The following is an 18,679-nucleotide window of genomic DNA, read 5'->3' on the forward strand; positions in this document are numbered from 1 at the left end:
TGAGGTCTCGGTAGGGGGCACAGGTTATGTTTGGGGGTTATATAGAGGTGAGGTCTCGGTAGGGGGCACAGCTTGTGTTTGGGGGCCATGTAGAGGTGAGGTCTCGGTAGGGGGCACAGCTTATGTTTGGGGGTTATATAGAGGTGAGGTCTCGGTAGGGGGCACAGGTTATGTTTGGGGGTTATATAGAGGTGAGGTCTCGGTAGGGGCACAGCTTATGTTTGGGGGTTATATAGAGGTGAGGTCTCGGTAGGGGGCACAGGTTATGTTTGGGGGTTATATAGAGGTGAGGTCTCGGTAGGGGGCACAGCTTGTGTTTGGGGGTTATATAGAGGTGAGGTCTCGGTAGGGGGCACAGGTTATGTTTGGGGGCCATGTAGAGGTGAGGTCTCGGTAGGGGGCACAGCTTATGTTTGGGGGTTATATAGAGGTGAGGTCTCGGTAGGGGGCACAGGTTATGTTTGGGGGTTATATAGAGGTGAGGTCTCGGTAGGGGGCACAGCTTATGTTTGGGGGTTATATAGAGGTGAGGTCTCGGTAGGGGGCACATCTTATGTTTGGGGGTTATATAGAGGTGAGGTCTCGGTAGGGGGCACATCTTATGTTTGGGGGTTATATAGAGGTGAGGTCTCGGTAGGGGGCACAGCTTGTGTTTGGGGGTTATATAGAGGTGAGGTCTCGGTAGGGGGCACAGCTTATATTTGGGGGTTATATAGTGGTGAGGTCTCGGTAGGGGGCACAGCTTGTGTTTGGGGGTTATATAGAGGTGAGGTCTCGGTAGGGGGCACAGGTTATATTTGGGGGTTATATAGAGGTGAGGTCTCGGTAGGGGGCACAGCTTGTGTTTGGGGGCCATGTAGAGGTGAGGTCTCGGTAGGGGGCACAGCTTATGTTTGGGGGTTATATAGAGGTGAGGTCTCGGTAGGGGCACAGCTTGTGTTTGGGGGCCATGTAGAGGTGAGGTCTCGGTAGGGGGCACAGGTTATGTTTGGGGGTTATATAGAGGTGAGGTCTCGGTAGGGGGCACAGCTTGTGTTTGGGGGTTATATAGAGGTGAGGTCTCGGTAGGGGGCACAGCTTGTGTTTGGGGGTTATATAGAGGTGAGGTCTCGGTAGGGGGCACAGGTTATGTTTGGGGGTTATATAGAGGTGAGGTCTCGGTAGGGGGCACAGCTTGTGTTTGGGGGTTATATAGAGGTGAGGTCTCGGTAGGGGGCACAGGTTATGTTTGGGGGTTATATAGAGGTGAGGTCTCGGTAGGGGGCGCAGCTTGTGTTTGGGGGTTATATAGAGGTGAGGTCTCGGTAGGGGGCACAGGTTATGTTTGGGGGTTATATAGAGGTGAGGTCTCGGTAGGGGGCACAGCTTGTGTTTGGGGGTTATATAGAGGTGAGGTCTCGGTAGGGGGCACAGCTTGTGTTTGGGGGTTATATAGAGGTGAGGTCTCGGTAGGGGGCACAGCTTGTGTTTGGGGGTTATATAGAGGTGAGGTCTCGGTAGGGGGCACAGGTTATGTTTGGGGGTTATATAGAGGTGAGGTCTCGGTAGGGGGCACATCTTATGTTTGGGGGTTATATAGAGGTGAGGTCTCGGTAGGGGGCATAGCTTGTGTTTGGGGGTTATATAGAGGTGAGGTCTCGGTAGGGGGCACATCTTATGTTTGGGGGTTATATAGAGGTGAGGTCTCGGTAGGGGGCACATCTTATGTTTGGGGGTTATATAGAGGTGAGGTCTCGGTAGGGGGCACAGCTTGTGTTTGGGGGTTATATAGAGGTGAGGTCTCGGTAGGGGGCACAGCTTGTGTTTGGGGGTTATATAGAGGTGAGGTCTCGGTAGGGGGCACAGCTTGTGTTTGGGGGTTATATAGAGGTGAGGTCTCGGTAGGGGGCACAGCTTATGTTTGGGGGTTATATAGAGGTGAGGTCTCGGTAGGGGGCACAGCTTGTGTTTGGGGGTTATATAGAGGTGAGGTCTCGGTAGGGGGCACAGCTTGTGTTTGGGGGTTATATAGAGGTGAGGTCTCGGTAGGGGGCACAGCTTATGTTTGGGGGTTATATAGAGGTGAGGTCTCGGTAGGGGGCACAGCTTATGTTTGGGGGTTATATAGAGGTGAGGTCTCGGTAGGGGGCACAGCTTGTGTTTGGGGGTTATATAGAGGTGAGGTCTCGGTAGGGGGCACAGCTTGTGTTTGGGGGTTATATAGAGGTGAGGTCTCGGTAGGGGGCACAGCTTGTGTTTGGGGGTTATATAGAGGTGAGGTCTTGGTAGGGGGCACAGGTTATGTTTGGGGGTTATATAGAGGTGAGGTCTCGGTAGGGGGCACAGCTTATGTTTGGGGGTTATATAGAGGTGAGGTCTCGGTAGGGGGCACAGCTTGTGTTTGGGGGTTATATAGAGGTGAGGTCTCGGTAGGGGGCACAGCTTGTGTTTGGGGGTTATATAGAGGTGAGGTCTCGGTAGGGGGCACAGCTTGTGTTTGGGGGTTATATAGAGGTGAGGTCTTGGTAGGGGGCACAGGTTATGTTTGGGGGTTATATAGAGGTGAGGTCTCGGTAGGGGGCACAGCTTGTGTTTGGGGGTTATATAGAGGTGAGGTCTTGGTAGGGGGCACAGGTTATGTTTGGGGGTTATATAGAGGTGAGGTCTCGGTAGGGGGCACAGCTTATGTTTGGGGGTTATATAGAGGTGAGGTCTCGGTAGGGGGCACAGCTTGTGTTTGGGGGTTATATAGAGGTGAGGTCTCGGTAGGGGGCACAGCTTGTGTTTGGGGGTTATATAGAGGTGAGGTCTTGGTAGGGGGCACAGGTTATGTTTGGGGGTTATATAGAGGTGAGGTCTCGGTAGGGGGCACAGCTTATGTTTGGGGGTTATATAGAGGTGAGGTCTCGGTAGGGGGCACAGCTTGTGTTTGGGGGCCATGTAGAGGTGAGGTCTCGGTAGGGGGCACAGCTTGTGTTTGGGGGCCATGTAGAGGTGAGGTCTCGGTAGGGGGCACAGCTTGTGTTTGGGGGTTATATAGAGGTGAGGTCTCGGTAGGGGGCACAGGTTATGTTTGGGGGTTATATAGAGGTGAGGTCTCGGTAGGGGGCACAGGTTATGTTTGGGGGTTATATAGAGGTGAGGTCTCGGTAGGGGGCACAGCTTGTGTTTGGGGGTTATATAGAGGTGAGGTCTCGGTAGGGGGCACAGCTTATGTTTGGGGGTTATATAGAGGTGAGGTCTCGGTAGGGGGCACATCTTATGTTTGGGGGTTATATAGAGGTGAGGTCACGGTAGGGGGCACAGCTTATGTTTGGGGGCCATGTAGAGGTGAGGTCTCGGTAGGGGGCACAGCTCATTATTCGGGATGTCTTCTTCATACACGTGACGTCTGTTTTGTTTCCTGTCCGCAGAGCTGAGAACATGGAGGTGACCGGCCGCTCCCTCGTCACGCACGCCCTCGTCGCCCTCTTTGGGATGGGTTCCTGGGTGTCTGTAAACTCCTTGTGGGTGGAGTTTCCTGTAGTTGTGAAGGAGCTTCCTGAAGGTAATGATAGAGATACGTGAGCCGCCCGTGTGCTGCCCCTGGCGGGCGGTGATTGTATGGACCGTGGTGATCGGGACACTGACCCAATACTGACGAGGAGATCACAAGACGCCAAGAGCAACGTTCACATCATGGACGTAACTCTGCTGATCGCTGACTGTCTCCAAGTCTGGATTCTAGGGGATCGGCCCTCTATTGGCTGCCAGGGAGATAGAGGGGCCTAGTGGTCAATGCCCCTCCGTCAATGCCCCGCCATCAATGCCCCTCCGTCAATGCCCCGCCATCAATGCCCCTCCGTCAATGCCCCTCCGTCAATGCCCCTCCGTCAACTCCCCGCCATCAATGCCCCTCCATCAATGCCCCCCCATCAATGCCCCTCCGTCAATGCCCCTCCGTCGATGCCCCTCCGTCAATGCCCCTCCGTCAATGCCCCTCCGTCAATGCCTTTCCGTTAATTCCCCTCCGTTGATGCCCCTCCGTCGATGCCCCTTCCATCAATGCCCCTCCGTCAATGCCCCTCCGTCAATGCCCCTCCGTCAATGCCCCTCCGTCAATACCCCTCCGTTAATTCCCATCCATTGATGCCCCTCCGTCAATGCCCCTCCGTCAATGCCCCTCCGTTAATTCCCCTCCGTTAATTCCCCTCTATCAATGCCCCTCTATCAATGCCCCTCTATCAATGCCCCTCTATCAATGCCCCTCTATTAATGCCCCTCTATCAATGCCCCTCTATCAATGCCCCTCTGTCAATGCCCCTCTATCAATGCCCCTCTATCAATGCCCCTCTGTCAATGCCCCTCTGTCAATGCCCCTCTGTCAATGCCCCTCTGTCAATGCTCCTCCATCAATGCCCCTCTATCAATGCCCCTCTGTCAATGCCCCTCTATCAATGCCCCTCTATCAATGCCCCTCTATCAATGCCCCTCTATCAATGCCCCTCTATCAATGCCCCTCTATCAATGCCCCTCTATCAATTCCCCTCTATCAATGCCCCTCCGTCAATTCCCCTCCGTCAATGCCCCTCTATCAATGCCCCTCCGTCAATGCCCCTCCGTCAATGCTCCTCTGTCAATGCCCCTCTATCAATGCCCCTCTATCAATGCCCCTCTATCAATGCCCCTCTGTCAATGCCCCTCTGTCAATGCTCCTCCGTCAATTCCCCTCCGTCAATGCCCCTCTATCAATGCCCCTCTGTCAATGCCCCTCCGTCAATGCCCCTCCGTCAATGCCCCTCTATCAATGCCCCTCTATCAATGCCCCTCCGTCAATGCCCCTCTATCAATGCCCCTCTATCAATGCCCCTCCGTCAATGCCCCTCTATCAATGCCCCTCTATCAATGCCCCTCTATCAATGCCCCTCTGTCAATGCCCCTCTATCAATGCCCCTCTATCAATGCCCCTCTGTCAATGCTCCTCTATCAATGCCCCTCTATCAATGCCCCTCTGTCAATGCCCCTCTATCAATGCCCCTCTATCAATGCCCCTCTATCAATGCTCCTCTGTCAATGCCCCTCTATCAATGCCCCTCTATCAATGCCCCTCTATCAATGCCCCTCTGTCAATGCCCCTCTGTCAATGCTCCTCCGTCAATGCTCCTCCGTCAATTCCCCTCCGTCAATGCCCCTCCGTCAATGCCCCTCCGTCAATGCCCCTCTGTCAATGCCCCTCCGTCAATGCCTCCCCATCAATGCTCCTCCATCAATGCTCCTCCATCAATGTCCCTCCATCAATGCCCCTCTGTCAATGCCCCTCTATCAATGCCCCTCTATCAATGCCCCTCTATCAATGCCCCTCTATCAATGCCCCTCCGTTAATGCCCCTCGCACGATTGGTAAGCCCATGTATGATGGATGTGCAGTGCAGGCCAGTGGCCACTAGATGGTGACACATTATTACTAGTGGGATGTGTAGTAATGGACGGCTCATATACAGAGCTGAGGGCGCAGCGTCCTGAGAACTCCGTCCTGTGCGCCAAATAACAGACACAGGGAAAGGTTTATTCTTTGCTTTATGGTGCTGCAAAATTAATAGAAACGGAGGCAGCACCCGTACAACGCCTCCGCTCCAATCACAGCGTGAGAAAGGCTCGCGGGAGCGGAAACATTGCCTGCGGAAATGCGCCCTCCGTATCTATGAAATATGTCCTTTACTCCAGTCACATCCAGAGCTGCACACACAGTTCTACTGTTACATCATGTTTACACTCCAGTCACATGCAGAGCTGCAGCCACAGTAATACTGTTACATCATGTCTTATACTCCAGTCACATGCAGAGCTGTAGCCACAGTAATACTGTTACATCATGTCTTATACTCCAGTCACATGCAGAGCTGCAGCCACAGTAATACTGTTACATCATGTCTTATACTCCAGTCACATGCAGAGCTGCAGCCACAGTAATACTGTTTAGATTATCTCTTATACTCCAGTCACATGCAGAGCTGCAGCCACAGTAATACTGTTACATCATGTCTTATACTCCAGTCACATGCAGAGCTGCAGCCACAGTAATACTGTTACATCATGTCTTATACTCCAGTCACATGCAGAGCTGCAGCCACAGTAATACTGTTACATCATGTCTTATACTCCAGTCACATGCAGAGCTGCAGCCACAGTAATACTGTTTAGATTATCTCTTATACTCCAGTCACATGCAGAGCTGCAGCCACAGTAATACTGTTACATCATGTCTTATACTCCAGTCACATGCAGAGCTGCAGCCACAGTAATACTGTTTAGATTATCTCTTATACTCCAGTCACATGCAGAGCTGCAGCCACAGTAATACTGTTACATCATGTCTTATACTCCAGTCACATGCAGAGCTGCAGCCACAGTAATACTGTTTAGATTATCTCTTATACTCCAGTCACATGCAGAGCTGCAGCCACAGTAATACTGTTACATCATGTCTTATACTCCAGTCACATGCAGAGCTGCAGTCCGTGTTATACTAGTTTGCTGTTATCAGAGTGTAGTGCATTGTGGGAGCTCTGTTGCACAGTTAGAGCTGCGGCATCTGTAAGCTGGAACCCCCACTGATTCCTAGAGCAGAGGGGCTGCGGTGCCTGGTAAAGTATGTGAACCGCGGGGGATTCTGTTACTGTTCTGGGTCCAGGCCCATTGATCAGCGCTGTGGCCCCTGCCGTCTCAGGCTCTTCTGGGGTCCACATGATGGTATGTCAGCAGAGCCCCCGGATTGTTACAGCGGCTGTCCTTTGTCTTCCGCAGGATGGAACCTCCCCGCCTACCTGACGGTGCTCATTGCCTTGGGTAACATCGGGCCCCTGGCCGTCACTCTGGGTCACCGCTTCTGTCCTCCCGGTGGTATCTCGGAGCCGTGGCTGATCCGCTCCATCCATGTCCTGAGCCTGCTGTCCGCTGCCTTCCTTGCCGTGTTCTGGGACCGGCGTGTCATGGTGGCCGGCGAGGAGCACAGTGTCCCTTACCTGCTGCTGGCGTATCTGCTGGCGCTGGGCTGCTGCACGTCCAACGTCACCTTCCTGCCCTTCATGTTCAGCTTCCCGCAGCCGTACGTGCGCAGCTTCTTCATCGGGCAGGGCCTCAGCGCGCTCTTCCCCTGTGTGCTGGCTCTGGGCCAGGGAGTGGGGCGGCTGGAGTGCAGGAATAACACGTTCAGCAATGGCAGTGAACCCCACTACATGCAGGAGAACTTCTCCGCCACCTCCTACTTCTGGGGCTTGTTCTCGTTTCTGGTGGTGTCCGCGCTCTCATTCACCATCCTGATATTCTGGCGAGAAAGAGTCGAGAAGATGTCGGAGCAGGAACTCGGAGGGTCAAATGTTCCTCAAGATGCCGATGTCTCCGAGGACTCGTACCCTCTGAGGGCGGCGGAGCACAAACCGCAGGACGCAGCCGAGGAGCCAACCTTCTGGACCTCCCGAAACATCTACCTGCTGCTCCTACTGGGACTGTCCAATGCTCTGACCAATGGGGTCCTCCCCTCAGTGCAGACCTACAGCTGCCTGCCCTATGGAGCGGACGCCTATCACTGGTCTGTAATCCTCAGCAACATCGCCAATCCAGCCGCCTGCTTCATCGCCATGTGTGTTCTGTGCAGGTGAGAGACCGGTACACAAGGGAGCGGACTATTCAGTGATGTCAGTAACAGGGGGCGGGGCTGTGACAACCTCTCACACATGATATACAGGCTGGTTGTCAGTAGTAATAGATGAATAGCTGTTACTGTATATAAGATGTGTGGATCTCATGTCTGATCACAGTGTAATTATATTATATATCAGTGATGTCAGTAACAGGGGGCGGGGCTGTGACAACCTCTCACACATGATATACAGCCTGGTTGTCAGTAGTAATAGATGAATAGCTGTTACTGTATATAAGATGTGTGGATCTCATGTCTGATCACAATGTAATTATATTATATATCAGTGATGTCAGTAACAGGGGGCGGGGCTGTGACAACCTCTCACACATGGTATACAGGCTGGTTGTCAGTAGTAATAGATGAATAGCTGTGACTGTATATAAGATGTGTGGATCTCATGTCTGATCACATGTAATTATATTATATATCAGTGATGTCAGTAACAGGGGGCGGGGCTGTGACAACCTCTCACACATGATATACAGGCTGGTTGTCAGTAGTAATAGATGAATAGCTGTTACTGTATATAAGATGTGTGGATCTCATGTCTGATCACAGTGTAATTATATTATATATCAGTGATGTCAGTAACAGGGGGCGGGGCTGTGACAACCTCTCACACATGATATACAGGCTGGTTGTCAGTAGTAATAGATGAATAGCTGTTACTGTATATAAGATGTGTGGATCTCATGTCTGATCACAGTGTAATTATATTATATATCAGTGATGTCAGTAACAGGGGGCGGGGCTGTGACAACCTCTCACACATGATATACAGGCTGGTTGTCAGTAGTAATAGATGAATAGCTGTTACTGTATATAAGATGTGTGGATCTCATGTCTGATCACATGTAATTATATTATATATCAGTGATGTCAGTAACAGGGGGCGGGGCTGTGACAACCTCTCACATGATATACAGGCTGGTTGTCAGTAGTAATAGATGAATAGCTGTTACTGTATATAAGATGTGTGGATCTCATGTCTGATCACAGTGTAATTATATTATATATTAGTGATGTCAGTAATAGGGGGCGGGGCTGTGACAACCTCTCACACATGATATACAGGCTGGTTGTCAGTAGTAATAGATGAATAGCTGTGACTGTATATAAGATGTGTGGATCTCATGTCTGATCACAGTGTAATTATATTATATATCAGTGATGTCAGTAACAGGGGGCGGAGCTGTGACAACCTCTCACACATGATATACAGGCTGGTTGTCAGTAATAATAGATGAATAGCTGTTACTGTATATAAGATGTGTGGATCTCATGTCTGATCACATGTAATTATATTATATATCAGTGATGTCAGTAACAGGGGGCGGGGCTGTGACAACCTCTCACACATGGTATACAGGCTGGTTGTCAGTAGTAATAGATGAATAGCTGTGACTGTATATAAGATGTGTGGATCTCATGTCTGATCACAATGTAATTATATTATATATCAGTGATGTCAGTATCAGGGGGCGGGGCTGTGACAACCTCTCACACATGATATACAGGCTGGTTGTCAGTAGTAATAGATGAATAGCTGTGACTGTATATAAGATGTGTGGATCTCATGTCTGATCACAGTGTAATTATATTATATATCAGTGATGTCAGTAACAGGGGGCGGGGCTGTGACAACCTCTCACACATGGTATACAGGCAGGTTGTCAGTAGTAATAGATGAATAGCTGTGACTGTATATAAGATGTGTGGATCTCATGTCTGATCACAGTGTAATTATATTATATATCAGTGATGTCAGTAACAGGGGGCGGGGCTGTGACAACCTCTCACACATGGTATACAGGCTGGTTGTCAGTAGTAATAGATGAATAGCTGTTACTGTATATAAGATGTGTGGATCTCATGTCTGATCACAATGTAATTATATTATATATCAGTGATGTCAGTAACAGGGGGCGGAGCTGTGACAACCTCTCACACATGATATACAGGCTGGTTGTCAGTAGTAATAGATGAATAGCTATTACTGTATATAAGATGTGTGGATCTCATGTCTGATCACAATGTAATTATATTATATATCAGTGATGTCAGTAACAGGGGGCGGGGCTGTGACAACCCCTCACACATGATATACAGGCTGGTTGTCAGTAGTAATAGAGGAATAGCTGTTACTGTATATAAGATGTGTGGATCTCATGTCTGATCACAGTGTAATTATATTATATATCAGTGATGTCAGTAACAGGGGGCGGAGCTGTGACAACCTCTCACACATGATATACAGGCTGGTGGTCAGTAGTAATAGATGAATAGCTGTTACTGTATATAAGATGTGTGGATCTCATGTCTGATCACAATGTAATTATATTATATATCAGTGATGTCAGTAACAGGGGGCGGGGCTGTGACAACCTCTCACACATGGTATACAGGCTGGTTGTCAGTAGTAATAGATGAATAGCTGTGACTGTATATAAGATGTGTGGATCTCATGTCTGATCACAGTGTAATTATATTATATATCAGTGATGTCAGTAACAGGGGGCGGGGCTGTGACAACCTCTCACACATGATATACAGGCTGGTTGTCAGTAGTAATAGATGAATAGCTGTTACTGTATATAAGATGTGTGGATCTCATGTCTGATCACAGTGTAATTATATTATATATCAGTGATGTCAGTAACAGGGGGCGGGGCTGTGACAACCTCTCACACATGATATACAGGCTGGTTGTCAGTAGTAATAGATGAATAGCTGTTACTGTATATAAGATGTGTGGATCTCATGTCTGATCACAGTGTAATTATATTATATATCAGTGATGTCAGTAACAGGGGGCGGAGCTGTGACAACCTCTCACACATGATATACAGGCTGGTTGTCAGTAGTAATAGATGAATAGCTGTGACTGTATATAAGATGTGTGGATCTCATGTCTGATCACAATGTAATTATATTATATATCAGTGATGTCAGTATCAGGGGGCGGGGCTGTGACAACCTCTCACACATGATATACAGGCTGGTTGTCAGTAGTAATAGATGAATAGCTGTGACTGTATATAAGATGTGTGGATCTCATGTCTGATCACATGTAATTATATTATATATCAGTGATGTCAGTAACAGGGGGCGGAGCTGTGACAACCTCTCACACATGATATACAGGCTGGTTGTCAGTAATAATAGATGAATAGCTGTTACTGTATATAAGATGTGTGGATCTCATGTCTGATCACAGTGTAATTATATTATATATCAGTGATGTCAGTAACAGGGGGCGGGGCTGTGACAACCTCTCACACATGGTATACAGGCAGGTTGTCAGTAGTAATAGATGAATAGCTGTGACTGTATATAAGATGTGTGGATCTCATGTCTGATCACAGTGTAATTATATTATATATCAGTGATGTCAGTAACAGGGGGAGGGGCTGTGACAACCTCTCACACATGATATACTGGCTGGTTGTCAGTAGTAATAGATGAATAGCTGTTACTGTATATAAGATGTGTGGATCTCATGTCTGATCACAGTGTAATTATATTATATATCAGTGATGTCAGTAACAGGGGGCGGGGCTGTGACAACCTCTCACACATGGTATACAGGCTGGTTGTCAGTAGTAATAGATGAATAGCTGTTACTGTATATAAGATGTGTGGATCTCATGTCTGATCACAGTGTAATTATATTATATATCAGTGATGTCAGTAACAGGGGGCGGAGCTGTGACAACCTCTCACACATGATATACAGGCTGGTGGTCAGTAGTAATAGATGAATAGCTGTTACTGTATATAAGATGTGTGGATCTCATGTCTGATCACAATGTAATTATATTATATATCAGTGATGTCAGTAACAGGGGGCGGGGCTGTGACAACCTCTCACATGATATACAGGCTGGTTGTCAGTAGTAATAGATGAATAGCTGTGCCTGTATATAAGATGTGTGGATCTCATGTCTGATCACATGTAATTATATTATATATCAGTGATGTCAGTAACAGGGGGCGGAGCTGTGACAACCTCTCACACATGATATACAGGCTGGTTGTCAGTAGTAATAGATGAATAGCTGTGACCTGTATATAAGATGTGTGGATCTCATGTCTGATCACAGTGTAATTATATTATATATCAGTGATGTCAGTAACAGGGGGCGGGGCTGTGACAACCTCTCACACATGGTATACAGGCTGGTTGTCAGTAATAATAGATGAATAGCTGTTACTGTATATAAGATGTGTGGATCTCATGTCTGATCACATGTAATTATATTATATATCAGTGATGTCAGTAACAGGGGGCGGGGCTGTGACAACCTCTCACACATGATATACAGGCTGGTTGTCAGTAGTAATAGATGAATAGCTGTTACTGTATATAAGATGTGTGGATCTCATGTCTGATCACAGTGTAATTATATTATATATTAGTGATGTCAGTAACGGGGCGGGGCTGTGACAACCTCTCACACATGATATACAGGCGGGTTGTCAGTAGTAATAGATGAATAGCTGTGACTGTATATAAGATGTGTGGATCTCATGTCTGATCACAATGTAATTATATTATATATCAGTGATGTCAGTAACAGGGGGCGGAGCTGTGACAACCTCTCACACATGATATACAGGCTGGTTGTCAGTAGTAATAGATGAATAGCTGTTACTGTATATAAGATGTGTGGATCTCATGTCTGATCACAGTGTAATTATATTATATATCAGTGATGTCAGTAACAGGGGGCGGGGCTGTGACAACCTCTCACACATGATATACAGGCGGGTTGTCAGTAGTAATAGATGAATAGCTGTGACTGTATATAAGATGTGTGGATCTCATGTCTGATCACAGTGTAATTATATTATATATCAGTGATGTCAGTAACAGGGGGCGGGGCTGTGACAACCTCTCGCACATGATATACAGGCTGGTTGTCAGTAGTAATAGATGAATAGCTGTTACTGTATATAAGATGTGTGGATCTCATGTCTGATCACAGTGTAATTATATTATATATCAGTGATGTCAGTAACAGGGGGCGGGGCTGTGACAACCTCTCACACATGATATACAGGCTGGTTGTCAGTAGTAATAGATGAATAGCTGTTACTGTATATAAGATGTGTGGATCTCATGTCTGATCACAGTGTAATTATATTATATATCAGTGATGTCAGTAACAGGGGGCGGGGCTGTGACAACCTCTCACACATGATATACAGGCTGGTTGTCAGTAGTAATAGATGAATAGCTGTGACTGTATATAAGATGTGTGGATCTCATGTCTGATCACAATGTAATTATATTATATATCAGTGATGTCAGTAACAGGGGGCGGAGCTGTGACAACCTCTCACACATGATATACAGGCTGGTGGTCAGTAGTAATAGATGAATAGCTGTTACTGTATATAAGATGTGTGGATCTCATGTCTGATCACAGTGTAATTATATTATATATCAGTGATGTCAGTAACAGGGGGCGGGGCTGTGACAACCTCTCACACATGATATACAGGCTGGTTGTCAGTAGTAATAGATGAATAGCTGTTACTGTATATAAGATGTGTGGATCTCATGTCTGATCACAGTGTAATTATATTATATATCAGTGATGTCAGTAACAGGAGGCGGGGCTGTGACAACCTCTCACACATGATATACAGGCTGGTTGTCAGTAGTAATAGATGAATAGCTGTTACTGTATATAAGATGTGTGGATCTCATGTCTGATCACAGTGTAATTATATTATATATCAGTGATGTCAGTAACAGGAGGCGGGGCTGTGACAACCTCTCACACATGATATACAGGCTGGTTGTCAGTAGTAATAGATGAATAGCTGTGACTGTATATAAGATGTGTGGATCTCATGTCTGATCACAGTGTAATTATATTATATATCAGTGATGTCAGTAACAGGGGGCGGGGCTGTGACAACCTCTCACACATGATATACTGGCTGGTTGTCAGTAGTAATAGATGAATAGCTGTTACTGTATATAAGATGTGTGGATCTCATGTCTGATCACAGTGTAATTATATTATATATCAGTGATGTCAGTAACAGGGGGCGGGGCTGTGACAACCTCTCACACATGATATACTGGCTGGTTGTCAGTAGTAATAGATGAATAGCTGTGACTGTATATAAGATGTGTGGATCTCATGTCTGATCACAGTGTAATTATATTATATATCAGTGATGTCAGTAACAGGGGGCGGAGCTGTGACAACCTCTCACACATGATATACAGGCTGGTTGTCAGTAGTAATAGATGAATAGCTGTTACTGTATATAAGATGTGTGGATCTCATGTCTGATCACAATGTAATTATATTATATATCAGTGATGTCAGTAACAGGGGGCGGGGCTGTGACAACCTCTCACACATGATATACAGGCTGGCTGTCAGTAACAGGGGGCGGGGCTGTGACAACCTCTCACACATGATATACAGGCTGGTTGTTAGTAGTAATAGATGAATAGCTGTGACTGTATATAAGATGTGTGGATCTCATGTCTGATCACAGTGTAATTATATTATATATCAGTGATGTCAGTAACAGGAGGCGGGGCTGTGACAACCTCTCACACATGATATACAGGCTGGTTGTCAGTAGTAATAGATGAATAGCTGTTACTGTATATAAGATGTGTGGATCTCATGTCTGATCACAATGTAATTATATTATATATCAGTGATGTCAGTAACGGGGCGGGGCTGTGACAACCTCTCACACATGATATACAGGCTGGTTGTCAGTAGTAATAGATGAATAGCTGTGACTGTATATAAGATGTGTGGATCTCATGTCTGATCACATGTAATTATATTAGATATCAGTGATGTCAGTAACAGGGGGCGGGGCTGTGACAACCTCTCACACATGATATACAGGCTGGTTGTCAGTAGTAATAGATGAATAGCTGTGACTGTATATAAGATGTGTGGATCTCATGTCTGATCACAGTGTAATTATATTATATATCAGTGATGTCAGTAACAGGGGGCGGGGCTGTGACAACCTCTCACACATGATATACAGGCAGGTTGTCAGTAGTAATAGATGAATAGCTGTTACTGTATATAAGATGTGTGGATCTCATGTCTGATCACAGTGTAATTATATTATATATCAGTGATGTCAGTAACAGGGGGCGTGGCTGTGACAACCTCTCACACATGATATACAGGCTGGTTGTCAGTAATAATAGATGAATAGCTGTTACTGTATATAAGATGTGTGGATCTCATGTCTGATCACAGTGTAATTATATTATATATCAGTGATGTCAGTAACAGGGGGCGGGGCTGTGACAACCTCTCACACATGATATACAGGCTGGTTGTCAGTAGTAATAGATGAATAGCTGTTACTGTATATAAGATGTGTGGATCTCATGTCTGATCACAGTGTAATTATATTATATATCAGTGATGTCAGTAACAGGGGGCGGGGCTGTGACAACCTCTCACACATGATATACAGGCTGGTTGTCAGTAGTAATAGATGAATAGCTGTTACTGTATATAAGATGTGTGGATCTCATGTCTGATCACAGTGTAATTATATTATATATCAGTGATGTCAGTAACAGGGGGCGTGGCTGTGACAACCTCTCACACATGATATACAGGCTGGTTGTCAGTAATAATAGATGAATAGCTGTTACTGTATATAAGATGTGTGGATCTCATGTCTGATCACAGTGTAATTATATTATATATCAGTGATGTCAGTAACAGGGGGCGGGGCTGTGACAACCTCTCACACATGATATACAGGCTGGTTGTCAGTAGTAATAGATGAATAGCTGTTACTGTATATAAGATGTGTGGATCTCATGTCTGATCACAATGTAATTATATTATATATCAGTGATGTCAGTAACAGGGGGCGGGGCTGTGACAACCTCTCACACATGAAATACAGGCAGGTTGTCAGTAGTAATAGAGGAATAGCTGTGACTGTATATAAGATGTGTGGATCTCATGTAATTATATTATATATCAGTGATGTCAGTAACAGGGGGCGGGGCTGTGACAACCTCTCACACATGGTATACAGGCTGGTTGTCAGTAGTAATAGATGAATAGCTGTGACTGTATATAAGATGTGTGGATCTCATGTCTGATCACATGTAATTATATTATATATCAGTGATGTCAGTAACAGGGGGCGGGGCTGTGACAACCTCTCACACATGATATACAGGCTGGTTGTCAGTAGTAATAGATGAATAGCTGTTACTGTATATAAGATGTGTGGATCTCATGTCTGATCACAGTGTAATTATATTATATATCAGTGATGTCAGTAACAGGGGGCGGAGCTGTGACAACCTCTCACACATGATATACAGGCTGGTTGTCAGTAGTAATAGATGAATAGCTGTGACTGTATATAAGATATGTGGATCTCATGTCTGATCACAGTGTAATTATATTATATATCAGTGATGTCAGTAACAGGGGGCGGGGCTGTGACAACCTCTCACACATGATATACAGGCAGGTTGTCAGTAGTAATACATGAATAGCTGTTACTGTATATAAGATGTGTGGATCTCATGTCTGATCACAATGTAATTATATATCAGTGATGTCAGTAACAGGGGGCGGGGCTGTGACAACCTCTCACACATGATATACAGGCTGGTTGTCAGTAGTAATAGATGAATAGCTGTGACTGTATATAAGATGTGTGGATCTCATGTCTGATCACATGTAATTATATTATATATCAGTGATGTCAGTAACAGGGGGCGGGGCTGTGACAACCTCTCACACATGATATACAGGCTGGTTGTCAGTAGTAATAGATGAATAGCTGTTACTGTATATAAGATGTGTGGATCTCATGTCTGATCACAGTGTAATTATATTATATATCAGTGATGTCAGTAACAGGAGGCGGGGCTGTGACAACCTCTCACACATGATATACAGGCTGGTTGTCAGTAGTAATAGATGAATAGCTGTTACTGTATATAAGATGTGTGAATCTCATGTCTGATCACAGTGTAATTATATTATATATCAGTGATGTCAGTAACAGGGGGCGGGGCTGTGACAACCTCTCACACATGATATACAGGCTGGTTGTCAGTAGTAATAGATGAATAGCTGTTACTGTATATAAGATGTGTGGATCTCATGTCTGATCACAGTGTAATTATATTATATATCAGTGATGTCAGTAACAGGGGGCGGGGCTGTGACAACCTCTCACACATGATATACAGGCTGGTTGTCAGTAGTAATATATGAATAGCTGTTACTGTATATAAGATGTGCGGATCTCATGTCTGATCACAGTGTAATTATATTATATATCAGTGATGTCAGTAACAGGGGGCGGGGCTGTGACAACCTCTCACACATGATATACAGGCTGGTTGTCAGTAGTAATAGATGAATAGCTGTCACTGTATATAAGATGTGTGGATCTCATGTCTAATCACACTGTAATTATATTATATATCAGTGATGTCAGTAACAGGGGGCGGGGCTGTGACAACCTCTCACACATGATATAAAGGCTGGTTGTCAGTAGTAATATATGAATAGCTGTTACTGTATATAAGATGTGCGGATCTCATGTCTAAACACAATGTAATTATATTATATATCAGTAATGTCAGTAACAGGGGGCGGAGCTGTGACAACCTCTCACACATGATATACAGGCCGGTTGTCAGTAGTAATAGATGAATAGCTGTTACTGTATATAAGATGTGCGGATCTCATGTCTAAACACAATGTAATTATATTATATATCAGTAATGTCAGTAACAGGGGGCGGGGCTGTGACAACCTCTCACACATGATATACAGGCAGGTTGTCAGTAGTAATAGATGAATAGCTGTTACTGTATATAAGATGTGTGGATCTCATGTCTGATCACAGTGTAATTATATTATATATCAGTGATGTCAGTAACAGGGGGCGTGGCTGTGACAACCTCTCACACATGATATACAGGCTGGTTGTCAGTAATAATAGATGAATAGCTGTTACTGTATATAAGATGTGTGGATCTCATGTCTGATCACAGTGTAATTATATTATATATCAGTGATGTCAGTAACAGGGGGCGGGGCTGTGACAACCTCTCACACATGATATACAGGCTGGTTGTCAGTAGTAATAGATGAATAGCTGTTACTGTATATAAGATGTGTGGATCTCATGTCTGATCACATGTAATTATATTATATATCAGTGATGTCAGTAACAGGGGGCGGGGCTGTGACAACCTCTCACACATCATATACAGGCTGGTTGTCAGTAGTAATAGATGAATAGCTGTGACTGTATATAAGATGTGTGGATCTCATGTCTGATCACAATGTAATTATATTATATATCAGTGATGTCAGTAACAGGGGGCGGGGCTGTGACAACCTCTCACACATGATATACAGGCAGGTTGTCAGTAGTAATAGATGAATAGCTGTTACTGTATATAAGATGTGTGGATCTCATGTCTGATCACAGTGTAATTATATTATATATCAGTGATGTCAGTAACGGGGCGGAGCTGTGACAACCTCTCACACATGATATACAGGCTGGTTGTCAGTAGTAATAGATGAATAGCTGTTACTGTATATAAGATGTGTGGATCTCATGTCTGATCACATGTAATTATATTATATATCAGTGATGTCAGTAACAGGGGGCGGGGCTGTGACAACCTCTCACACATCATATACAGGCTGGTTGTCAGTAGTAATAGATGAATAGCTGTGACTGTATATAAGATGTGTGGATCTCATGTCTGATCACAATGTAATTATATTATATATCAGTGATGTCAGTAACAGGGGGCGGGGCTGTGACAACCTCTCACACATGATATACAGGCTGGTTGTCAGTAGTAATAGATGAATAGCTGTTACTGTATATAAGATGTGTGGATCTCATGTCTGATCACAGTGTAATTATATTATATATCAGTGATGTCAGTAACAGGGGGCGGGGCTGTGACAACCTCTCACACATGATATACAGGCTGGTT

General features: G+C 45.5%; 1 protein-coding gene across 2 annotated transcripts in view; it reads left to right on the top strand.

The window, feature by feature from the left end:
- SLC52A2 (solute carrier family 52 member 2) overlaps nt 1-18,679 on the top strand; it is a 96,839-nt gene that overhangs the window by 68,910 nt on the left and 9,250 nt on the right. For both annotated transcript variants that reach the window (XM_075847642.1, XM_075847641.1), the window contains 2 exons: nt 3,393-3,526; nt 6,762-7,611. In XM_075847642.1, coding sequence (XP_075703757.1) covers nt 3,403-3,526; nt 6,762-7,611 — 974 coding nt within the window. In that variant the 5' untranslated portion in view covers nt 3,393-3,402. The remainder of the gene's footprint in view (nt 1-3,392; nt 3,527-6,761; nt 7,612-18,679) is intronic.

The sequence above is a fragment of the Rhinoderma darwinii genome (assembly GCF_050947455.1).
Source record: "Rhinoderma darwinii isolate aRhiDar2 chromosome 5 unlocalized genomic scaffold, aRhiDar2.hap1 SUPER_5_unloc_53, whole genome shotgun sequence".
Taxonomy (NCBI): Eukaryota; Metazoa; Chordata; class Amphibia; order Anura; family Rhinodermatidae; genus Rhinoderma; species Rhinoderma darwinii.